This window comes from Semicossyphus pulcher, unplaced genomic scaffold (genome assembly GCF_022749685.1).
Source record: "Semicossyphus pulcher isolate SPU_LCO1_2020_fin unplaced genomic scaffold, fSemPul1.0.p SCAF_12, whole genome shotgun sequence".
Lineage (NCBI taxonomy): Eukaryota > Metazoa > Chordata > Actinopteri > Labriformes > Labridae > Semicossyphus > Semicossyphus pulcher.
In genome coordinates, this window is record NW_027211626.1 from 6,154,125 (window position 1) to 6,174,993 (window position 20,869).

Here is a 20,869-nt window from a genome sequence, read left to right on the forward strand (position 1 = left end):
TATGATTATATTACGTTGCTATTCGGTCTACAAACTTATTGTAGTGGTTGTGGTTTGACTAAAAAAATTGTATTACTTTTTATAGCGTGTTTATGATACATACTTTTGATAAATATATCGTGTCTGTAGCAGACTTAGTAAAAAAAAAACTAAAGACAACTAAAACTAGCAGCGATAAAACAATTTCGTTAACTGAAGTAAAAAGAAAAACTACGATTTTCAAGTAAAATAAATAAATGAATAAAAACTACAATGAACAATGCAACACGAACTAAAACTAAATAGAAATGCAGGTGAAATCAGCTTAGTTTTTGTTTCCCACCTTCATTCACACTCTGGTTTCTATACCATTTTGCCCTGCTCTGTTTGACTTGAGAGACACTGGCCTAATAAAACGGCCTAATGGAAATCATATTTAAAATAAAAACTTGTGAAAATTCTATAAGAAAACTATAATAACTGGTCTATAGGTCTGCACATACAGGCATAGAGTTTTTGTTTTTGTTTTTGTTTTATGCTACCTTATCAAACTTGTTGTCCTTGTTTTAATCTGCCCATGTCTATTTCCGTGTATGTGCACTAAAGTATACTCATACCTGGTGAATAAAGCCGATTATGATTCAGATTCTGATAAACTTGTATGCTTGTTTTTCCCACAAGATCTGGCAACCCTGCTTCTCTGTCACCGGAAACCAGGAAGCTCGGCTACCAATCTGACATAAACCTGGTCAGTGATGTTGTATAACTGCACGTTTTGTAAGTAATCTCTGTTACCTTCGCTTCGACACTCGATTTAATGAACTCCACTTCACCCCGACAAAAGTCCAAGTTAACGTTAATTACCTGTTAAATTAATCCTTTATTAGTCAGTTAGAGTATTTTAAGCGTGACTGCGGCTGGTCCCCCAAACAGCTGATGATGTTCGACTGAATGTTAGCTTAGCAGCTAGCTGAGCCACGTAAACAAAGGACGGTTGGGAGAAATATAAATGTTTCTTACTCTACTTTCGGTGACCGTTATAAGGGGCTAACTAACCTCTTCTTGCACTTCATTTTTTTTAATTTATAAGATGTTTTAAAATATATATTTTCCTCTTCTTACGCTCAGTCTTTACAGTATAGTTAGCTTGAGTAAGTCAACCGTCAATGATGAACAAGCTAGCGATAACTTCCTATCCCTGATGCAGTTTACTATAAAATAACGATCTTTCAGCTATATTAATTAAGTTGCACAATCGTTAAACATTGATATTTAGGATGATCTCGTCTATCTGTATAACTGACTGAGTGTCTGTGTTTGTCAGCTGCATCACCATGCCTGTAGAGGGTTCAGAGGACCAGGTGCCCTCCTCTCTCTCCAGCCCTGTCAGTGCTGCCCTCACCCCTGGAGGGACAGAGGAGGATGGGGCTACAGGGGGCTCAGCAGTCTGCTCTTTCCCTGAAAACAACCAGGGCTCTGAGGCTGCTGCAGCCTATCCTGCCAACACTGGACCTGAGGAGGGTAACAGCGGTGAGCAATGCACCAACAGGGAGTGAAGATGAACATAATGAATAGCATTTATCTGACACAAATGTACGCATAGCCATCTCATGCTTCCATGTATTTTTATTTGCTATGTGGTACAGGTAAGAGGTCTGGAGCCTTACTGCAGATCGACCGCCAGCGTATCCAAGCAGCATCGGCCAGTTCTGGAGCTGATGAACTCCAGGGTCTTGGTGTGGCTGTGTACGACCAGGAGGTCCTTGAGCAAGGTGTCCTGCAGCAGGTGGATGAGGCGATCCACGAGGCCAATCAGGCTGCTGCTAAAGCTGAGGCTGAAAAGGAATACCAGTCTGTGCTCGATGATGTCAGGTAAAGGACTGCGAGAGCTATAATGTAAATGTCTGAGACGGGATCTGAGTTTTCCTCTGGGCAACATATCTGTGTGGTGTTGAAGTGTTTTTGTGAAAGAATCCCTACCCAAGTCTCCATAATTAATGCTTATATATCATTAGAATACATTTATTTTAATTACGTGTTTGATGAAATGTTATTGCACTGGGATAAGGAAATAACACTCAGCTGATAAAGCTGATTGCCTTTTAACACTGTGTCTTTCAGGTCTGTTACTGGGTCTCTGAAACAAATCAATAAGATCATTGAGCAGCTGTCTCCCTATGCTGCCTCCAGCAAAGACATCAGTAGGAAGATTGAGTCTGTCAAAAGACAGAAAGAAAATAAGGTAAAATATTAACTATGACAAACCATTCAGCTACAAGCAGTTTACTTGCATGACAATGTTACATTAACATCCTTTGATAATGACTGTGATGATAATGAAAACACCTTTTCATTCAGGAGAAACAGCTGAAGAAAGTCAGAGCCAAACAGAAGCGACTTCAGGCCATTCTCGGAGGAGAGGACACTCTAAGGGTGGAAGCTGAACTTTTGGCAGACTATGATGATGATGAGGAAGGTGAGATGTAGTAGTTTTTAAACCCTTTGATTCCCTTTTAACATATTTACTTAAAGCATTGGCCTGTTTATTTACTTAGGGGATTTAAAAAAAACTAGTTCCTGTTATTTATTTATATATCATGTGAAACCATAGTCATGCTCAGCACAGCCACAAGTTAAACAGAGCAGAACCAGGAACAATGTAAAGCATTAATACTAGTTGCAGTAATGGTTGGCAACAAGGCTAATCCTCCTTGAATTAACAGAGTTGATTGTAACTGAGGCTTAATATTGGGTAGTAAAAAATCACCTCCACTCTGTTAGTGCTGTTTGGAATATCAAGATATTCCTGTTTGTTAAAATGTTCAGTGGATTTCACCTGACACACCCAACACAACAAGTCAAAGGCTGTTAAAAGATGTTCACTGTGTTTAGAAATGTCACAATTTACATTTTAATCCCCCCCTAATACTTTCCTTGTGACAGCTGAGTTTAATTTGGTGTTCAAATATTTTTCTACATTTTACATGTCGGCCTTCAGAACTGTTTACTGTTTTGCCGCAGCCCTTAAGCTCTGTTTGCTCCTGATTGATGGATGTGTCTGAAGTATAAACCATTACGTCTTTGTGTTTATCAGTACGGTTATGTAAAACAACAAACCTTTGTTTACTAAAACTTAACTGATTGATCCATCTTATATATGACCCATTCTGTTTGACAAATACGTTATGCTATGTTTGGGCAGAGATGTAATCATTTGAAACCACCTCAACATCCCTGATGGTTGTGGCTAATGGTTATTAGTGCAACAACATATTTGAAGGTAGCATTAATAGCAGTGTTGTAGGCGTCTTCGGTGCTGACTTGACCTTTAATACTGAACACCAGTTTATCACCTGTTTATTACCAGCTTTAAAAAACAAATGTAAATACACTGTAGCTGCACACTTATGTAACATGTGGAATTTTCTTTTAAACAGCGAGTTTACATTCATTGTTTATATTTGTTATATGTTTATTTTTTTATTTTTAGTGTTTTGTTTCCATAATTGAAGCCTAAGTTACAAAACAATGCATTTACTTTAAATCTTTCAAAGCTTACGTGCACACATGTTTCTTTTTAGTGCTACTAGTGGTTAAAATAACCTTTCAAGAACTGATACTTGACAGATATGTATTGAACCCTGTCTGGTGTTTGTGTTTCACCAGAAGCCGGGCCGTCCACACTGGGCAGCATGCTCATGCCCGCTCAGGAGACGGAATGGGAGGAGCTTATCCGGAAAGGTCACATGACTCCTTTTGGAACCCGAATCCCTCAAAAGGAAGTTAAGAAAGAGCCTCGAAAAGTGATGCTCGCTGAGAACTCAGCCTTCGACCAGTACTTGACGGACCAGGCCAAGCTGGCTACTGACAGGAAGAGAGTCCCTCTTTCAAAGAAGAGGAGAACCTCTGGACTCGGCCCTGATAGGAAGGAGAGGGGTAAAACTAAGAGCAAAATGTCATCTTCCAAGGATAAAAAAATGAAGAAGCGCATGCGAAAGCTGCAGATAACTGCTCTGAAGGCCCATCCTAAGGCTCGGCCTAAGGTGGAGCCACAGCTTCCTAAGCCAAAGAGGAAGCCTCGCACTGAGGGAGAGGAGACGGACAGCGAGGGGTCAGAGTACCTGCCCAGTGATGAAGGCATAGATCCTGACCAAGAGGAAAGAGACGCCCTGGAGGAGGGCTTCGGGGAGGATGATGGAGAAGAATATGAGTTGAAACCATACAAGAGAAAAACTGAAGGGAAAGGGGGGAAGAAAGTAAAGACAAAAGAGGAGAGTGAGGAAGAATACTGCCCTGAGAGCTCAGAAGAAGAGGAGAATGGGAAGGGTAAAAAACAAAAATTCAAAGATGATGGAGATGTGGAGTACTACAGACAGCGAATAAGGTAGGAATATGTTCCTAAAACTTTTAAACTTCTTTACATTTTTTTAGCCTTCAGTTTTGTGATTTTCAGTTTGTCAGCAGTAGATTTGTTTTTGGATGTAAAGGTGGAAAAAGTTTGTATCACAAAGTCTTTTTCTAAACATATTGCATACATCGGAGCCTGTAAATGACACACTCCACAAACACCACATTGAGCCTATAACTTTGCATCACATTTGCGATGGCAGCGGTGCAAATGTGCTATTGTTATTCCCTTTAGTTAAAGAGAAAAGCAGTTTGTTTCTGCTGGCTCCGTAGTGCAGAAGGAGAGTTAATCCCAGATGAGATTGGCAGCTGTTTCTTGACTAAGCAAATTCACTCCCTGCTCTTCTTCTCTCTCTGCTCTCACACTGGCCTAATTATCCTCCTGCACATGGTTTTATACACTCACTCACTCTAATGCTCAAATTAATGGAAGAGCAGCCCTAATGAGATTTCATATTTATAGCTGCCAAATAAATTGTGTTGGCATGTGTCCTTTTTCTACACTGCAGTGATTGAATGTCAATTCAACAGCATAGACACGGCGTGGATGGCGAGGCTAGCTTATATGAGGAATGATATTATTAGAGCAGGCTGTATTTGTAGTTAGGTGGGGGTGTGGTGGGGTGGGGGCAGAAAAGTGTAATTAACTGAACCAATGCTTAGTCTTGACTTAATTAGAGAGTGTGGTCTCCCAGGCCCAGCTAAAGGACCAGTTTCGTGGCAGGGTGACAGGACCAGGCCCAAATGAAGATGGATTCTTATCCCCTCCACCTCACACCTTTCTGGGGAACTCGCACTACTAATTGTCTGTATCAATCTTCATTTGCTGCGCGACGACTGTGCCTCTAACTGCCCTCTCTCCTGCACCATTAAAACTCTTCTCTTTACATTTCCCTTTTTGCTGTAGATGTTGCGCAGCTCAAGGGAAATACCCACAACTCCAAACAGTTGCTATCATACACCTGTGTAGGCAAGTCTTAAAATACATCACTGCGTGCAAGAGGAGCAAATGCGACATCCATCCAGTCGCTATAGCTGCTTACCTTATTTAGGGTTGTGTTTAGCTCGACCTGTCCCAGTATGATGGCGGCAGAGTACAACCTGGACAGGTCACTCGCTGACCCTTCTTCTTTTACTTCTGGTTCAGTGAATCACCTGTTTTGACTGAATCCCCCAAGATCTTCAGTTAAACAATTTTTTCTAATAGATGTTTGAACGTCTTCGTATGTTCTCATTCTCTCACTAGGAAGTGGAAGCGACAACGTCTCAGAGAGAGGGAGTCGAGGAGAGAAAGAGGCGAGGAGCTTTCAGACGACAGCGATGAAGAATTTGACGAAGGTTTCAAAGTACCCGGTTTCCTCTGGAAAAAACTTTTCAAGTAAGTTCAACGTGGAATAAAATCTCAAATATCCAGTCAGGTACACAGGAAGTGATGGCATTCAACCATAGACTGTATAAAAAGATGGACAACATGACAGCTCCCTCTCTATCGCCCCCTTCTAACTGGCTGCAGTATAGGTCTTGAAGCCTGTCTCCTCCATGTTAACAGATGGGACATGAGTCAAACTATAAAATCAAAATACACGTCAAATACATTTTTCTCAAACATGGTTTCTGTCATTATAGTTAGTTCTTATACTGATTTACGTCCAACTGTTCATTTTTCTGACAAGTTTACTTTTAAGTAGTTATTTGATGCTGTAAAAAGGATGATTGACAGCTCTGTTGACAAATACGGCTCCTTTACTGCGCCACATCTGGCTCCAAATGACGTCACCAGCACAAGATGGCAGCGCCTATCATGGGGGCTATTTTGGCTTCAATTTTGTACAGTGAGAGCAGATGGAGACGTGTAGTCCATCTATATATACAGTCAAACAGTTTGCTGCAAAACAGTTTGTGTATTACAAAACACCTCTGTACTTTACTGCTGCTTATAACCTTTGTCTTGAAACTATAATGACTAACCAAAGATTTGTTGATCAAGACACCATAAACCTGATTAAGAAACTGTACAAAGAATACTGGTGACCTATAGTAGCAGTCATTTTGTTTTAGACCTGAGATTTATGTTGCTAAGTGCAAATACAAGTTTGCCTCGTCAACCTCTGATGAGAACATCTGTCGTTTTTTGGCTGGCCTTGTTTTTCTTAAAATGTCCAAATTTACTTCATACCAAAAGCTTACTGTGTCGTTTATGAAAAAATACATGAGTTTGAATTTGTAATTTCTGCCTGCGAGTATGGCTTTAGTCCTCGAACTGATAGGGCATTTAAGGACATTTACCCTGACACCTACTGGTGAGCATAATAGAACCAGTCCAGCCTGGCATTTGGATGCCCATAGTTGCAATCATGCACAGGTGTTTAAGTAACATGTGTATTACATTTTTAGGTACCAGCAGACAGGTGTGCGCTGGATGTGGGAACTCCACTGTCAGCAGGCGGGCGGCATCCTGGGAGACGAGATGGGATTGGGTAAAACCATCCAGGTCATCTGCTTTCTGGCCGGACTGAGCTACAGCAAACTGAGGACCAGAGGATCCAACTACAGGTACACACACACACACACACAAACACACACAAACTGTGGCCAGAGACTGTGTGTCTGTATGGTATGAATATTTGATTAGGGGGATTTCTGCTTGAGAGTGTTCATCTGAATTATTAAACATGTTTCAATTATCCGACTCTTCACTTTCTTACTGCAGACATCAGAGAAAACACTGACACTCTGTTTGTGTGTGTGTGCGTGTGTGTGTGCTGGAGCCGAGTGAGCGTCTTCATGAAGTGAATTTTGGACTCTTGAAGTCGGGGTGGAGCAGGTGTGGGACAGCAAATGGAAAACATGCCACAGTGATGGTGATAATCTGGTTTTACTGCACAAACGACACCCGTGCGTTCGGGAGGTGGAGCCTCCCAGATGGTCAATACTCTGTCTGCTATAGACGCCCACAAATTGATTGCTTTTAAACTCAATTATGGCCAAGTATCAATAGCTTCCACCGGGCAGAGGTTCATACCAGCCCATTAGTGTATGTTTGTGCGTGTCTGTGGGTGTGTGTTTGATAAAATCTCTTGTAAATCTTCACCTCGGAGCTCATCATGTGTCCGTACACCTTGTTTGATTTGTAAGCAGCAGAGAGTGGATGAAGTATTGGAGATAGACTTTCTGCTGCAGTATTGTACCTGGACTCTTGGCTTCCTCTTTTATACCTTATGGCTGAAAAGACTGTACATGCAAGCTAAACACTTTTTCATATAAGGCCTTTATTTTCTATAACATGGTATAGAAATGATGACTGCAATTTGCTGTTGAAATTTGCTGAGCGTACCCAAAGTTAAATGAACTCTGAGATCCCTCGTTGCCCGTCTTAATGGCTGTTTGGAGATTAAACCTCTCTATACTGTGTGTTTGGTTGAAGGTATGTCGGTCTGGGTCCGACGGTCATCGTGTGCCCGGCTACAGTCATGCACCAGTGGGTAAAGGAGTTTCACACCTGGTGGCCTCCTTTCAGAGTCGCTGTTCTACATGAAACCGGCTCTTTCACCAGCAACAAGGTAATTGTTTCTTGTTGTGTGTTCAATTTTCATATTCATAATTCAGTTAGAAAGTTTTCCACTGGGCCGGTTTTTCCTCTGGGGGGCACTAGAGGTCTGTTTATGCAGCATTATCTCCTAACCTTCTCCCCTTTTCCCCTCTCCCCTCAAACCACATTAAAGTAGATGCCCTACTTCCACGCTCCAGCTTCCAGAGACGGTTACAAATTGCTCTGACGAGAACCTGTGTTGTTCATGTGTTTGGTCCCTGCAGGAAAAGCTCATACCAGAAATAGTAGCATGTCATGGTATCCTGATAACTTCATACTCAGCTGTGAGGAATATGCAAGACGCCTTTCAGCGCTACGATTGGCACTACATCATACTGGATGAAGGCCACAAGATCAGGAATCCAAATGCTGGAGTCACCACCGCCTGCAAACAGGTAATGTTTCTCACACGTTCATGATCACACACATTTGACATTAGACACGTGAAGCAGCAACACAGCAGTGATGATGTTTGGCATTTTAACTTTGCAGAGTTATCTCAATTTTCCGCCTTTACATTCCTTCTATCAGAGCTGAAGTTCCTACCTTTAGAGCAGCTAAGTTTCAGAAACACAGACATGATATTCATGAATATATAACTTACATTTTCCCCTTCCTCCCTCCAGTTTCGCACTCCCCACAGGTTCATCCTGTCAGGCTCTCCCATGCAGAACAACTTGAAGGAGCTGTGGTCTCTGTTTGACTTTGTCTTCCCCGGTAAACTGGGGTCGTTGCCCGTCTTCATGGAGCAGTTCTCTGTGCCCATCACCATGGGAGGATACAGCAACGCCTCGCCTGTACAGGTACTACAACACACACACATTCACAATAAGGGTTTGTTTACATCTTTGAGCTTGACAGGTTGGGCTACAACGATAAGAATTGTCAGCTAAACATTGTGCTTGAACTTGTTTGTAGGAATGTGGAGTTTTAGTGTTTGAGTTTTGCATTCAAAGTTATATCAAAGTTATTACAGTAACACATTAATTAAAATGTTAATGGACCAGGTGACGCTATGCATATCATTATGAGCAACCTATGGCAACCACTGTAACCATCATCGTCATCGTCATTTTTGCAAACTCACTACTGACTACTTCCGTTAATGTTACTACTACTAAAGGTTACATTTCAACAAGTTGTCACTAAAAGATGGCGGAGACGTGTTTTGTTTTCGGCTGTAATTTTACAAAAGGAGAAATGTAGCACATAGTGGGCGGGGCCTATGCAGATTCAGGAATTTTTATTGAGGGAGAAAGAGGAGATGCCTTGGGAGGATTTTTACAAGGTAAAATCAGATCACATATCAGACACAATTTATTATTTCAAGCAAAGCATTTAATATGTCTTAAAAGAGGACTGGAGTTGCTCTTTCATTAAAAACAGGCCGGCCAAATAGCTTCACACAAGTATAAAACAACACAGCAAAAACAGTAAAGACAAAACTTGCACCTTTACAAATTACAACTAAAATATTAGAGATAGACCGATATGGTTTTTTCAGGGCCGATACCGATTATTAGTAGCCAAGGAGGCCGATAACCGATATTTGAAGCTGATATTCATTTGCAGGAAAAGTGAAAATATTGGCGTCAAAATTTTGAATAATACAAACTCCAACACTTAACTTTGTTTAAATGCCTTTAAGCATATGCATCAGAGCCAAAATAACCCAGTTTTAAATTGATCTCTTATCGGCCGTCGGATTAAAAAAAAAAAAAAAGGCCGAAGCCGATATGCGTCAAAATGCCGAATATCGGCGCAGATAATGGGCCCGGCCGATAATCGGTTTATCCCTATAAAATATGATTAAAAGTTAAAAGCAAATCAAAGTCTATAAAATAAATAAAATCAAGAGATAAAAACTGCATAAAAATGAGTGATTAAGACTTAGAAACTAAGACAATCAATGAAGAGGCACCTTAAGTAAAGCCAGGCTAAAAAACATGTCTAAAGGTTTCTTTTCAAAATATCAAAAGTAAATATAAAAGTTTGGCTTGTCCTTTGGGGAGTCATTTCACTGTGGCCGCAAAATGTAATTAATCCAGCAACCCTACAAGTGATCTTATAACGATAGCAATGACGGACTTGAGTGAAAATCACACACATGCATGTGCGCTCAATTTTGGAGAGCTCGATAGAAGCAAGTCAGAAGGAGAGATGGTGGAGCAACAGAGCCATTAAGTGCGGTGCAGGATAATGTAGGACCATGCAAAGGAACTTCAGTACATCCCCTGTGTGAGAGAGGGAGAGGCTAAAGTGGGGAGCCAGTGAGCTAAATTGTAGCCCTTTGTCATTAGTGTTCAGTCGTTAATAATCCACTGACTGTATGGATTTAATTATTTAAGCCGGCTATTGATGCTTCTTCCACTGTCGATAATAAAAACCTTTACTAATTATTAATGTTATTAAATGGTCAGAGAGGGCTAAGCTCTGCTGCCTTATCCTCTTCTCGAAATTGTCAGAGCAGCAAAGCAGGACCTCGGCTGATGTTCACGTTTAGGTAAAACTATAAATGTATGTGGGTGGGGGGGGGCTTGGATCCACTCAGCACAGATCACTGGATCATCTGCTGCCCTCCTCTTCTTCTCCTACACTCTGACCTCTGTCGAGCCCTAAATCCCGCCACGTTATTGCCCCCTCCAGCACTGCAGACTGTGTCTTTGATCCCCCTGTGGACCCCCAGTGAGTTAATGTTTAAAAGGCTAACTGGCCTTTAGCACCGGCTCTGGATGAGGAGTAGCAGGACATTTACAGCAGGGTGAGTGTTTCTCAAGCTCCCCCTCTGTTTCCAATGGAGCTGGCCCCTCCAGTAGTGCTGATGAAAGAGGAGGGCTCCGTCCCCCGAGACCAACAGCACTCTGATCAATGTTTAATGGCTTGTACTACTGAGAGGGATGGCAACATGAGGGCAGAAGAGGGGCTTAAGGACAATCTTGCCTGGGGAAACGTCCACACTGACAGGTGGGAGTGTTGACGTGGTCGTTTGACACGCTGAATTTAATGTTTTGCTTGTGTTTTCTTTTTTAGGTCCAGACGGCGTTCAAGTGCGCAAGCGTGCTGAGGGACACCATAAATCCTTACCTGCTCAGGCGAATGAAGGCAGACGTTAAGGCTAACCTCTCCTTACCTGACAAAAACGAACAGGTATTCATCTTTCCTCTACGACATTTGACCCTCTTCCGTCTGAGTATTGATCAACCTCTCACGCCTCGATCTCTTAACCGGGGAGGTGTTTATCTGATTGGATGTGACTGCATGTGCCACGTCTAAGGAGTATTTGATGAATGTGCATGGCCCTTGTCAGGTGAAGCCAGCTAATAAAGTCCTGGTAAAGTAAAAGGAGCAGGTATTCATTAAGGTGGCCGGTCCCTGGTCTGTCCTCGCGGCTGACGCTGGTTGACTCCTCAGTCCACTTCAGCTCATTAAGTCGCTCCCTCAGGACAGCAGTGGCTCCAAAAAACACACTGCTTCCCTCTAATTTCTCTCCTCGCCCTCTGCACTTCATCAAAGGGCTTTAAAGCTGATGTTCACTGCTCATTACACACTTTTACACTGCCCTGTGTGTGTGTGTGTGTGTTTAGGTGTTGTTTTGCAGGTTAACAGAGGATCAGCGGCAGGTGTATCAGAGTTTCTTAGATTCCAAAGAAGTCTACCAGATCCTAAACGGAGACATGCAGGTGAGGTTCGCTGTGTTTGTTTTCTTCTTCTTCTGTTTGTTGGCACACGAAACATTACAAAGACAAGGAGGGCGAAACTCTCCGTCTAGGAGAAGACTTCCAGGAACACGACTTCCCTTATTCATTATTTAACCTCCTAACTGATGAATAGCAGTTCACCTCTCTCACGCTCGGGCAGTTGTGTGTATTTTTATGCACTCTTGTACACTTAAAGAACAACACCTTGACATTGGAATAACAATTGTAGCTATGCAATTTTAAAGCTTACCTTTAGTATTCTTTAAGATGCTGTCTTTAAGGATGCTCTGCAGTTGGTCTTCTCACATTAGCCGGACCCTGGAGAGAGAGACTCGACCATTTATCACCACTGACCAAATGGACGTGGTTGGAGAGCCAGGGGTGACCACAGCAGATTGTGCACACACACACACACACACACACACACACACACACACACACACTCTTATAGACATATTCAGTGGTCACTCTGAGTCCATTAACCACCATTACTAATGCAGTGGCCGTTGGGCCTTCATCAAGAAACACAGCCTTTATTGTCCGTAAATAAATTATGTAACTCATTCCTGTAGACTAAAGTAAATGAGTTTATTTGTTTAAAGGTGAAACGCTGAAATATGCACTGAAATCCACCTTTTATATAACTTTTTTAACCTCTCAGCGATTCTGTTTTTTATTTAAACGTACTGGGAGGTGTTTTAAACTGGTTATAAAACGGACTCAATTAAATACCGATGCCTCTATGTGACTCACAAAAGACAATCAGCGTGAAGATTTCTGTGTAGTTATTTTTATTTCCTGTCACCGCTGCTGATTCCAACAGCGTGTTCAGACTGAAGGAGTCTTTGCTTACATTTCCCAGTGAGCGTTTAAGTTAGAAAGTTAAAAGAAAGCAGGATGAGATTTTTCTTTAAAGCCCCCCTCCAGTGAAAATCAAGTGTTTAACCTTGTGAACGTCTCCACGTGGTGTTCTTCATGTGCTACAAGACATATCAGGGACAACATCAGCAGTCATCTCCATGGCTGGGCCTGTCTGCTTTTAAACTGCAGTGTACCAAGGACAGGCTGAACAACACGTTTTCAGATTGGCAGGTTTGAGACATCACAAACCTAAGGAGCCAATCCTGTTAATGGACGGGGGGATGCTATGCATATCATTATGTGTAACCTACGGCAACCACTTCGGCGATGTGCGAGCCAGCTGTAACCGTCATTGTAATGTTTGCAAACTCACTACTGACTACTAACGTTAACGTTACTGCTACTGATTACTACATTTCAAGCTAGCTAAGTTGCCACTAAACGATGGCAGAGACGTGTTTTGTTTTCGCGACGGAGCGGGCGGTTGGAAATGTGCATAGTGGGCAGAGACTATGCACATTCAGGAGTTTTTAATGAGGAGAAGGAGGAGATGCCTTGGGGGGATTTTTACAAAGTAATATAACGTATTTTGCAGAAAAAAAACTATCAAACACTATTTATTATTTCAAGCAGAACATCTTATATGTCTTAAAACATGACTGGAGCTGCTCTTTAAGAAATACTACACATGAGTGTACAGGGAACGAAAGATCAGTCGGTTTCTACAGGTGCCACCAAATTAAACGCAAAATGAAAGTTCCTCACAGTGTTTTTACTTTTTTTGTGTAGGTATTCTCGGGTTTGATAGCCATGCGTAAGATCTGTAACCACCCGGACCTTTTCTCTGGCGGGCCCCGGATATTGAGGGGAATCCCAGAGGGCCAGCTAACGGAGGAGGAACACTTTGGCTTCTGGAAACGCTCGGGAAAGCTGATGGTGGTGGAGTCACTGCTGCGTCTGTGGTTCAAGCAGGGCCACAGAGTCCTGCTCTTCACTCAGTCCAGACAGGTGAGGAACAGGTCGCTGCAGCTGTCTGATCAATCACGATCACTTGATGTCTGCATGTGTTGTTTGCGTACAATCCCTGTGCCTGTCGAGTTGTGTATGTATGAGCAACAAGGCAAAGAAGTGTGTGCACGAGAGAGAGGCCCCAGCTGTTGCAGTCAATACCAATGAGATTATACCTCAGAGGGAACCTGAGACCCTCCCTGTCGGTATCTCTGTCCATGTAATATTAATCTGCTCTAATCCTTTTAGAGATAATCCAAACCTCAGCCTCTCTTTTCCTCTGTTTCCCTCCTGTTCTTCCTTTTCTCACTGACTCTCTGCTGTATTTACTGTCTCCTTCCCCTCCAGATGATTGACATCTTGGAGGTATTTGTGAAGGAGAATAACTACTCGTACCTGAAAATGGACGGCACCACTACAATAGCTTCCCGACAGCCGCTCATCGCTCGCTACAACGAGGTAAGGATTACGCCTCCCTAATGGCTCTGAGTGTTTCCCAGGAAAATCCCGTCCTGAGGGACAAGAAGCTTCAGCGGACCCCTGCAGACCCTGAGGTGGAAACACTAACTGAGGACAATCTGGTGTTCAAACTGGATTTACCTTCTTGTCTCTTGACAGATATGTTTCATATCACTTTGTGTTATAATGTGTGTAAATTCAGGTAAAACCCTTTTGTTATTGGAGAACTTCATGTTTGATATTTTATACAAAGTTTAGTCAGTAAATCAAATTAATTTAAAGTGCAGAATCATAGTGCCTCATGGACACAATGCACTTTTTAAATGAAAGGAATAAAAGAACAAACATGCAGATTAATTAATACCGTGTGCAAAATTACTTTAATCTCCAGTATCAGGAGCAATATAACCTTTTGTTAATTATTATCAATCACAGTCTTGTGCAATCTTTAATTTATAATCTTGTGCAATAGAAGTTTCCACTACTTGTTTAACTGTCAATACTGTCCATTTAATTGCCACCATAACTTCCTGCTTACTTCTGTGGATAACTAATATTGTTATTCTATCAGGCACAGTCTCTTTTGCATTAACCATACAAGTTATATTTTCTCCTATATTCAAGTTGTTTTTTGTATTTCTTTAATGTTGTACTGTATTTTGGGAGCTATCTGGCACTCTAATTTCCTTTGGGATTAATAAAGTTCTGTCTTATCTTGTGCTGCAGGCAAATAACAAATAGGCAGATAAAAGCAAATACAATAATGCAGTTTAAAGTAAAACAACCGCATTAAGATCGATCACTAATAAACAAATGTTTGGATAAAAAATATGAAAGTTTAATGAAAGCACAACTATAAAAACATGATTTAAAAGAGATATTCAAAAGGTTTTGGGCCGGACTAACTTCTAATGCAGGTTTGGCTGGCCATCAGTAACCGTTAGACGTGACCGGCATTGGCTACTATTTATTTATTCAGCTCTGTCAGGAAATGTACCATTATACATCACTTCTTTAATAAACTGGTCTCATAGTCGTGATCAAACCCGCTCGAGTTATTGGCTAGTTCCTCGTGCAAAAACACGATCCTTTACCTTTAGTGCTGTTCACACCTGGAACACTTAGAAACATGATTACAAACTACCCATGATCTAACGGTTTTTAACTCTGCTTTCTCTACTTTTTAAATTTCCTGTTACTCATAATAATTCATTAATTCTTTGTTGGTGTTTTTCTCTTTACTGTTATTCTGTTTTAGTGGTAATCTCGATTTAATTGAAAATGACGGCATGCTCTTAATGATTTCCTGAGATTAAATAAAGGTTGAATGAATGAATGAATGAATTTTTTTGTTAAATGAGGGAATTACGTGGAGATGACCTAAAAAATGATCATATTTTACAGTATTGTCACTTTGAAATGACTTCTTTCATCTCTGTAGGTCAGTTTTTAGTCGGCTACTTTATTCTCTTTAAAAGGAATTTAATTTGAGACAGTCCGTCTGGCTTTGATAAAACTATAAATCTACAATGAAGGTTTTTATGTGATTGTTCCACAAAGTGATCAGCGTTAGACGGAGTTTAAAACTTGACATATTCATATATCACTGATATATTATTTCTCGCGGTTCTTTCTTACAGGACAAATCCATTTTTATCTTCCTGTTGACGACTAAAGTCGGAGGTCTGGGAGTCAATCTGACCGGAGCCAACAGAGTCATCCTCTACGACCCAGACTGGAACCCCAGCACCGACACACAGGTCACACAAATACAAAGACTAAATAGTGTTTCTGTAGTAGTGTTGTTTGCACATTCAAAGTCAGACACCAGCTGTTCCTGCCTCTCAATATTCTCACTTGTTCCCTGTGAGATAACTCTGATTATTCACTTTAATCTACTTGCATGTGTTGCATTGTTGGTAGGCACGGGAGCGAGCATGGAGGATCGGTCAGAAGCAGCAGGTGACGATCTACAGACTCCTGACAGCAGGGACCATCGAGGAGAAGATCTACCACAGGTTAGTGTGCAGTTTTTTCTTCTCGTGTATTTTTATGATGATGTTTAATCCCACATCCCTCCTAAAAAAAAGCTTTAAAAGTCCTGCAGCCTCTTTTGTTCCGCCTCTCATCCGGTCTTGCTTTTTATTCGCCTGTCTATTGACTTCACATGTTCATGAATATTGGTAATAACATGACTAATTGCTCACATCACTGCTGAATTACTACGTGCACTATCCCAGTTCTCAGTAATTGAAAAGCTTTCCTGCTTTATTAAATGGCCAATCTAGGACTTCTAAACTGTTGCTCTGTTTGGTCTGGGTCTGTGATGTGCTTCAGAAAAGCAAGCTGGAGGAACTGCAGGGATTCTATTTTGGTACCTACAGAAGAGCGCTTAACTAATTTTCTCATCCATCAGCAAAACTACTCTGTGGTGACAGAGGAGCACGGCTGCCAGCGGAGGTGAAATAACAAATTATACACAAGTATCTAACTCTGTGTTTAATCTGTTTTAATTCAGGCAAATCTTCAAGCAGTTTCTGACCAATCGCGTTCTGAAGGACCCCAAACAAAGACGCTTTTTCAAGTCGAACGACATGTATGAGCTCTTCACGCTGTCTGACCCAGACGGCGGTCAGGGAACGGAGACCAGTGCCATATTTGCAGGTCAGCAGATGTTTCCTCGCTCATTTTTCTACCAGAGAAACATTTAAGTTTCTAATCATAACATTATTTGAATAATTATGTTCTTAAAGGGGACATATTTTAGCTATGCAATCAATCTTCTATTGTTCTAAAGTGTTTTTGAATCACGTTGGTAAAGTTTGTTTAATTTTAAAAATTGCGTACATATTTTAATTAAATTATTTTTCGGAGCCTCTCCTTCCTCCTGAAACCAACAAGTCATTTTGCCATTTAAAGGTCAGACCTTAGCCACGATTGGCTGACAGTGACTCCAAAGTCACTCCAAAGTTGTAGAAAACATGGCTGCTCTAGGATCGGTTATTCTTCCTTATATGCACGAGCCAGAATCGCCAGGAGGTATCTGAGTGGTAAGCTGAAATCTTGACGACTTGACTACAAGCTAGAGAAAGAAGGCAGCCTGAGGTGAATGACAATTGGTTGAATTTAGCGACAGCAAGGTTCTGCGTAGAAACCTGCAGCTGTTCTGAACGGCCCATTTCAGAGGCGACCTTTTTAAACATGTCATTCTGGAAAAACACGGTATTATGCAGTTTTCACTTTTTCACTGTGAACAATAAACACGCAAAAATGTGAAACCCATGAAAATATGAGAAAATATGCCCCCTCTAAATGTTCTGTTTTTATTCTCATACAGGAACAGGTTCTGATGTCAAGGCGCCCAAGAAACCTGAGAGGCCAAGGTCATCACACACTGTAAAGCATATGAGCCGTGTACATAAACCCTCATTAGTAAACCAGAATGAAACCGGTTCAGACAGCACACACTCCCTAACAAACTTTCCTACATTAAGCAATGACACCAACCAAAATAACGTGGACGTAGAGCCAAATATTTCAGCAAATTCACAGCAAACGGGACACAATTTCTGGGATGCAGCCAGTGCAGAAGCGAACAACTCATCCGGCTCTCACAGAGACAAAGACTCTCCCCTGACTAGTCCACAGAAGCACAGAGAAAAGAGGAAGCACTGCGACTCCTCTGAATCCGACAAACACAAACACAAGAAGCGAAAACACTCCAAGGATGCTCGGTTTGAAGGCCACCGCATCTCTCACTTGGTGAAGAAAAGGACCTTTAAGAAGGAGGAGAGCGAAGACAATGAGGCGGAGGACCAGAAGAAATCAGACGATTATGTTTTGGCAAAGCTCTTCAGGAAATCTGGTACAAACCCCCTCAGCCATATCAGACGTGGTTAAGTTGGTAAGCTTCTTTTTTTTTGTTACTCACCTTTCGTTGTCTTCTTCAGGTATCCACAGTGTGATGCAGCACGACACCATCATAGAGTCCTCAAACCCTGACTATGTTCTTGTGGAGGCAGAAGCGAACAGGGTGGCCAAGGACGCCATGAAAGCCCTTAAAGTTTCTCGCCAGCAGTGCAGGCTGCCCTTCAACAGACCCCCTCCTCCACCTGCGAGGTACACAGTCACACATTTGGGTCGTTTAGATCATCAATAATCTAATTTTAAACAAACATTTCAGAGTTTTTCTTTGTTTTCTCTCTCAGGAAACGGTTCGGACAAAAGAAGAATTCTCTCCTGGTCGATAATTCTGTTAAATCAGCCCCTACTGCAAGCAAGTGCAAGGTAACACAGAGGTTATTATGAGAGAATATGCAGTAAGGTTAAAGCTTTAATTTTGCATTTGTGCTGCCATGTTGTTTAATTGCATGTTTCTCTCTTTAGGATGCTGCTATTATAAAGAAAACTGTGTCAAAGAAGCCCGGTTCAGCGGCTCATTTCAGCGGGGATGCGGCAGAGAACGACTCAAACTCCGCCCCGCTCTCCTCCTCCTCCCTGCTGGCCAAGATGAGAGTCCGTAACCACCTCAGCCTGCCCTCCAACCAAAGAGACGAAGCAGAAGAGGAAGAGGAGGGCGGCTCCGGGGCTGCAGCACCGAGCTCCCCGCCCCCGCCCACCGAGCACGACGAGCTGTTGGTGGATCTGCGTAACTTTGTAGCCTTCCAGGCGAGTGTGGACGGACAGGCCACCACACAGGAAGTGCTGGAGTATTTCAAACCGAGGCTGACGAAGCAGCAGGCGCCTGTTTTCAGAGAGCTGCTCAGGAGCATCTGTGACTTCCACAGGACTTCTGGTCAGGGGGGCATGTGGAAACTGAAGGAGGGCTTCCGCTGAGTGAAGCACAGCGGAGGAAAAACTGATCTGTGAAGCAGTGTACTTTTTAGCCTCGAGTCCGTCGAGCTCAAGGCTCCAATATCTGGCTGTTAACTTGTTTTTTTATGTTTTGTTTTTGTTTGTCTGATTCAGAATACATCCCTCTATAGATCTAAATATAGAATTTCAAAATTACTGTATTAATTTGTTGTGAGAGGACCATATAACAGTACTGTTGGGTTAGCTGATAAACACATCTAATTGTGTGTTAATTATCCGGTAACTTTGACTTGAAAGAAAACATTGTTGCTTTATAAGATTTCTTCCGTTTTGTTCAAGTATTATTGTTTCTTCTGTTTCTGCGCTTTGTTTTTTGCACCTGGTTATACTTGAATCTACTCGTCTTATTTTTGCCATGAACGTTAAAACTTGTCGATGTCAACCTTACGAGCCACTTGTGTCAAATTCGGGACTTTGCTTCTCATTTTGTAAATACAACCACATCACCACATGTTCTGGTAGATTTTGTAATGACTGATGTTTCTTGAATTACGTTAATGGGGGTTGTGGGTTTTCGCTGTAATTTTCAAATAACCTACCTCCAGTTTTTGTGAAAAAACTGACAAAGCTGAGTTAATTAGCTGCCATGTTTTGATAACAAATAAAAAGCTCCTGATGCCCTGCATATACTGTATGCAATAAACGTGTAACTGTTACTGTTCTCCTGTTCTTCATGGTGTTCATTAAAGGAAGATTAATGGTATTAGTTCAATGTTTAAAATAATTATTGTATTGCAGTTTACAGAGCAAAACATTAACGCTCAGGATCAGTTTGAAGCTTTAAATGAGCATATGTACACACTAGTGAAGTAATATGTGACTGATTTTACTTTGTTTTGGGTGTAAAAGTTGCTAGAATTCAAGAACAATGTCCTAAATATACCTTAACCGAGTTTGTGGAAGTGTTGCTGACCAGGGTCCTGAAATATAAATAACTAGAAATCATGTGAACATGGGATCCAAAATCTAAAAAAAAAACTCGTTAAACTGTTTCAATCCAAGGAAGATGAAAGTGAAATTACATGTAGCTATTTAAGTAATCATCAGAGGATATGAGGAAAGACGCTGACAAAAAGCACGCACGCGCACACACACACACACACACAAACACACACACACACACACTTCAGGCCTGCTCTCTTGTCAGAGTTGTCTAGACCAAATATTGGGATAAAGTTATCAACCGTTATTTGATTTCAATTTTCTCCACGCACCTCGCCGAGGTCATAATAACAACTTTATTTTCAGTGGTGCATAAATTAATTACGCGCATTTAATAACTAAAATATCATTATATTCCCCCTTTAATAACATAAACGCTGCACGCCAGGGAAACCCTTAATAGCGCGGGGCCCTGTAACTGGCCATTATCCGCCTGTAATGATATTACAGAACCAATTACGCGCCATTAGAAGGGATTTTCTGCACTTTATGTGGTTTAGTCCAATCCCGCACTCCTCTTCTAAATTTCAGCTGCTTCTCGAAGCCTCATTTTGCCTCCACCTCAGAGACGCATGGCGTCTGCGCTCTGCCGTCCCAGATGCGCTTTAAAACTAATTGAAAGGGTCCCGCAGCACATCATTTATCTGAGGAAGCGAAATAAATCGCAGGACCCCTTGCTGTGAACAAAATCAAAAATTTGGCCTTGTGAGTGTTCTACACGCGCAACCCCTTGTAAAGTGGACCCGCTAACACACCCTGACGAGCAATTAACCCACCCGACAGTCAATCTAAAACCCAAAAGCAGTCATCCTCCTTTTTTTAATATATGAAAGAACCAAATAAAAAGTGCAGCGGGTATGTGTGCATGTTTATGGTTAGGGAATTTGCTTGACTCTGGAATAACAATCACTTGTGATGAATTTTTTTGGCACCAGAGCAGAGCTGCCGTTTGCCACCCTGGGTATATCTGCTCTCTCTCACTTCTCTTTCTCTCTCTCTCTGTCTTTCTCTGACACACACACACACACACACACACACACACACACACACA

General features: G+C 41.7%; 1 protein-coding gene across 1 annotated transcript; it reads left to right on the forward strand.

The window, feature by feature from the left end:
* Positions 1-729: 729 nt before the first annotated feature.
* ercc6 (excision repair cross-complementation group 6) lies at positions 730-19,536 on the forward strand. Its single transcript, XM_069659231.1, has 22 exons — positions 730-756; positions 1,304-1,509; positions 1,626-1,851; positions 2,101-2,221; positions 2,338-2,455; positions 3,646-4,363; positions 5,633-5,764; positions 6,781-6,939; positions 7,811-7,946; positions 8,200-8,370; positions 8,602-8,778; positions 11,006-11,122; positions 11,560-11,655; positions 13,324-13,542; positions 13,891-14,001; positions 15,642-15,761; positions 15,925-16,019; positions 16,520-16,665; positions 17,339-17,866; positions 17,952-18,120; positions 18,210-18,288; positions 18,388-19,536. Exons 2-22 carry the CDS (start codon positions 1,314-1,316, stop codon positions 18,835-18,837), a joined length of 4,284 nt encoding a protein of 1,427 aa, XP_069515332.1. The 5' UTR covers positions 730-756; positions 1,304-1,313; the 3' UTR covers positions 18,838-19,536.
* Positions 19,537-20,869: the final 1,333 nt, after the last annotated feature.

Coding starts and splice junctions, on each gene's coding strand:
- ercc6 (XM_069659231.1), top strand. CDS start 1,314: ATGCCTGTAGAGGGTTCAGAGGACCAGGTGCCCTCCTCTCTCTCCAGC. Junction 5,765..6,780: donor CTCTGGAAAAAACTTTTCAA/GTAAGTTCAACG, acceptor TTACATTTTTAG/GTACCAGCAGACAGGTGTGC. Junction 17,867..17,951: donor AAAGCTCTTCAGGAAATCTG/GTACAAACCCCC, acceptor TGTCTTCTTCAG/GTATCCACAGTGTGATGCAG.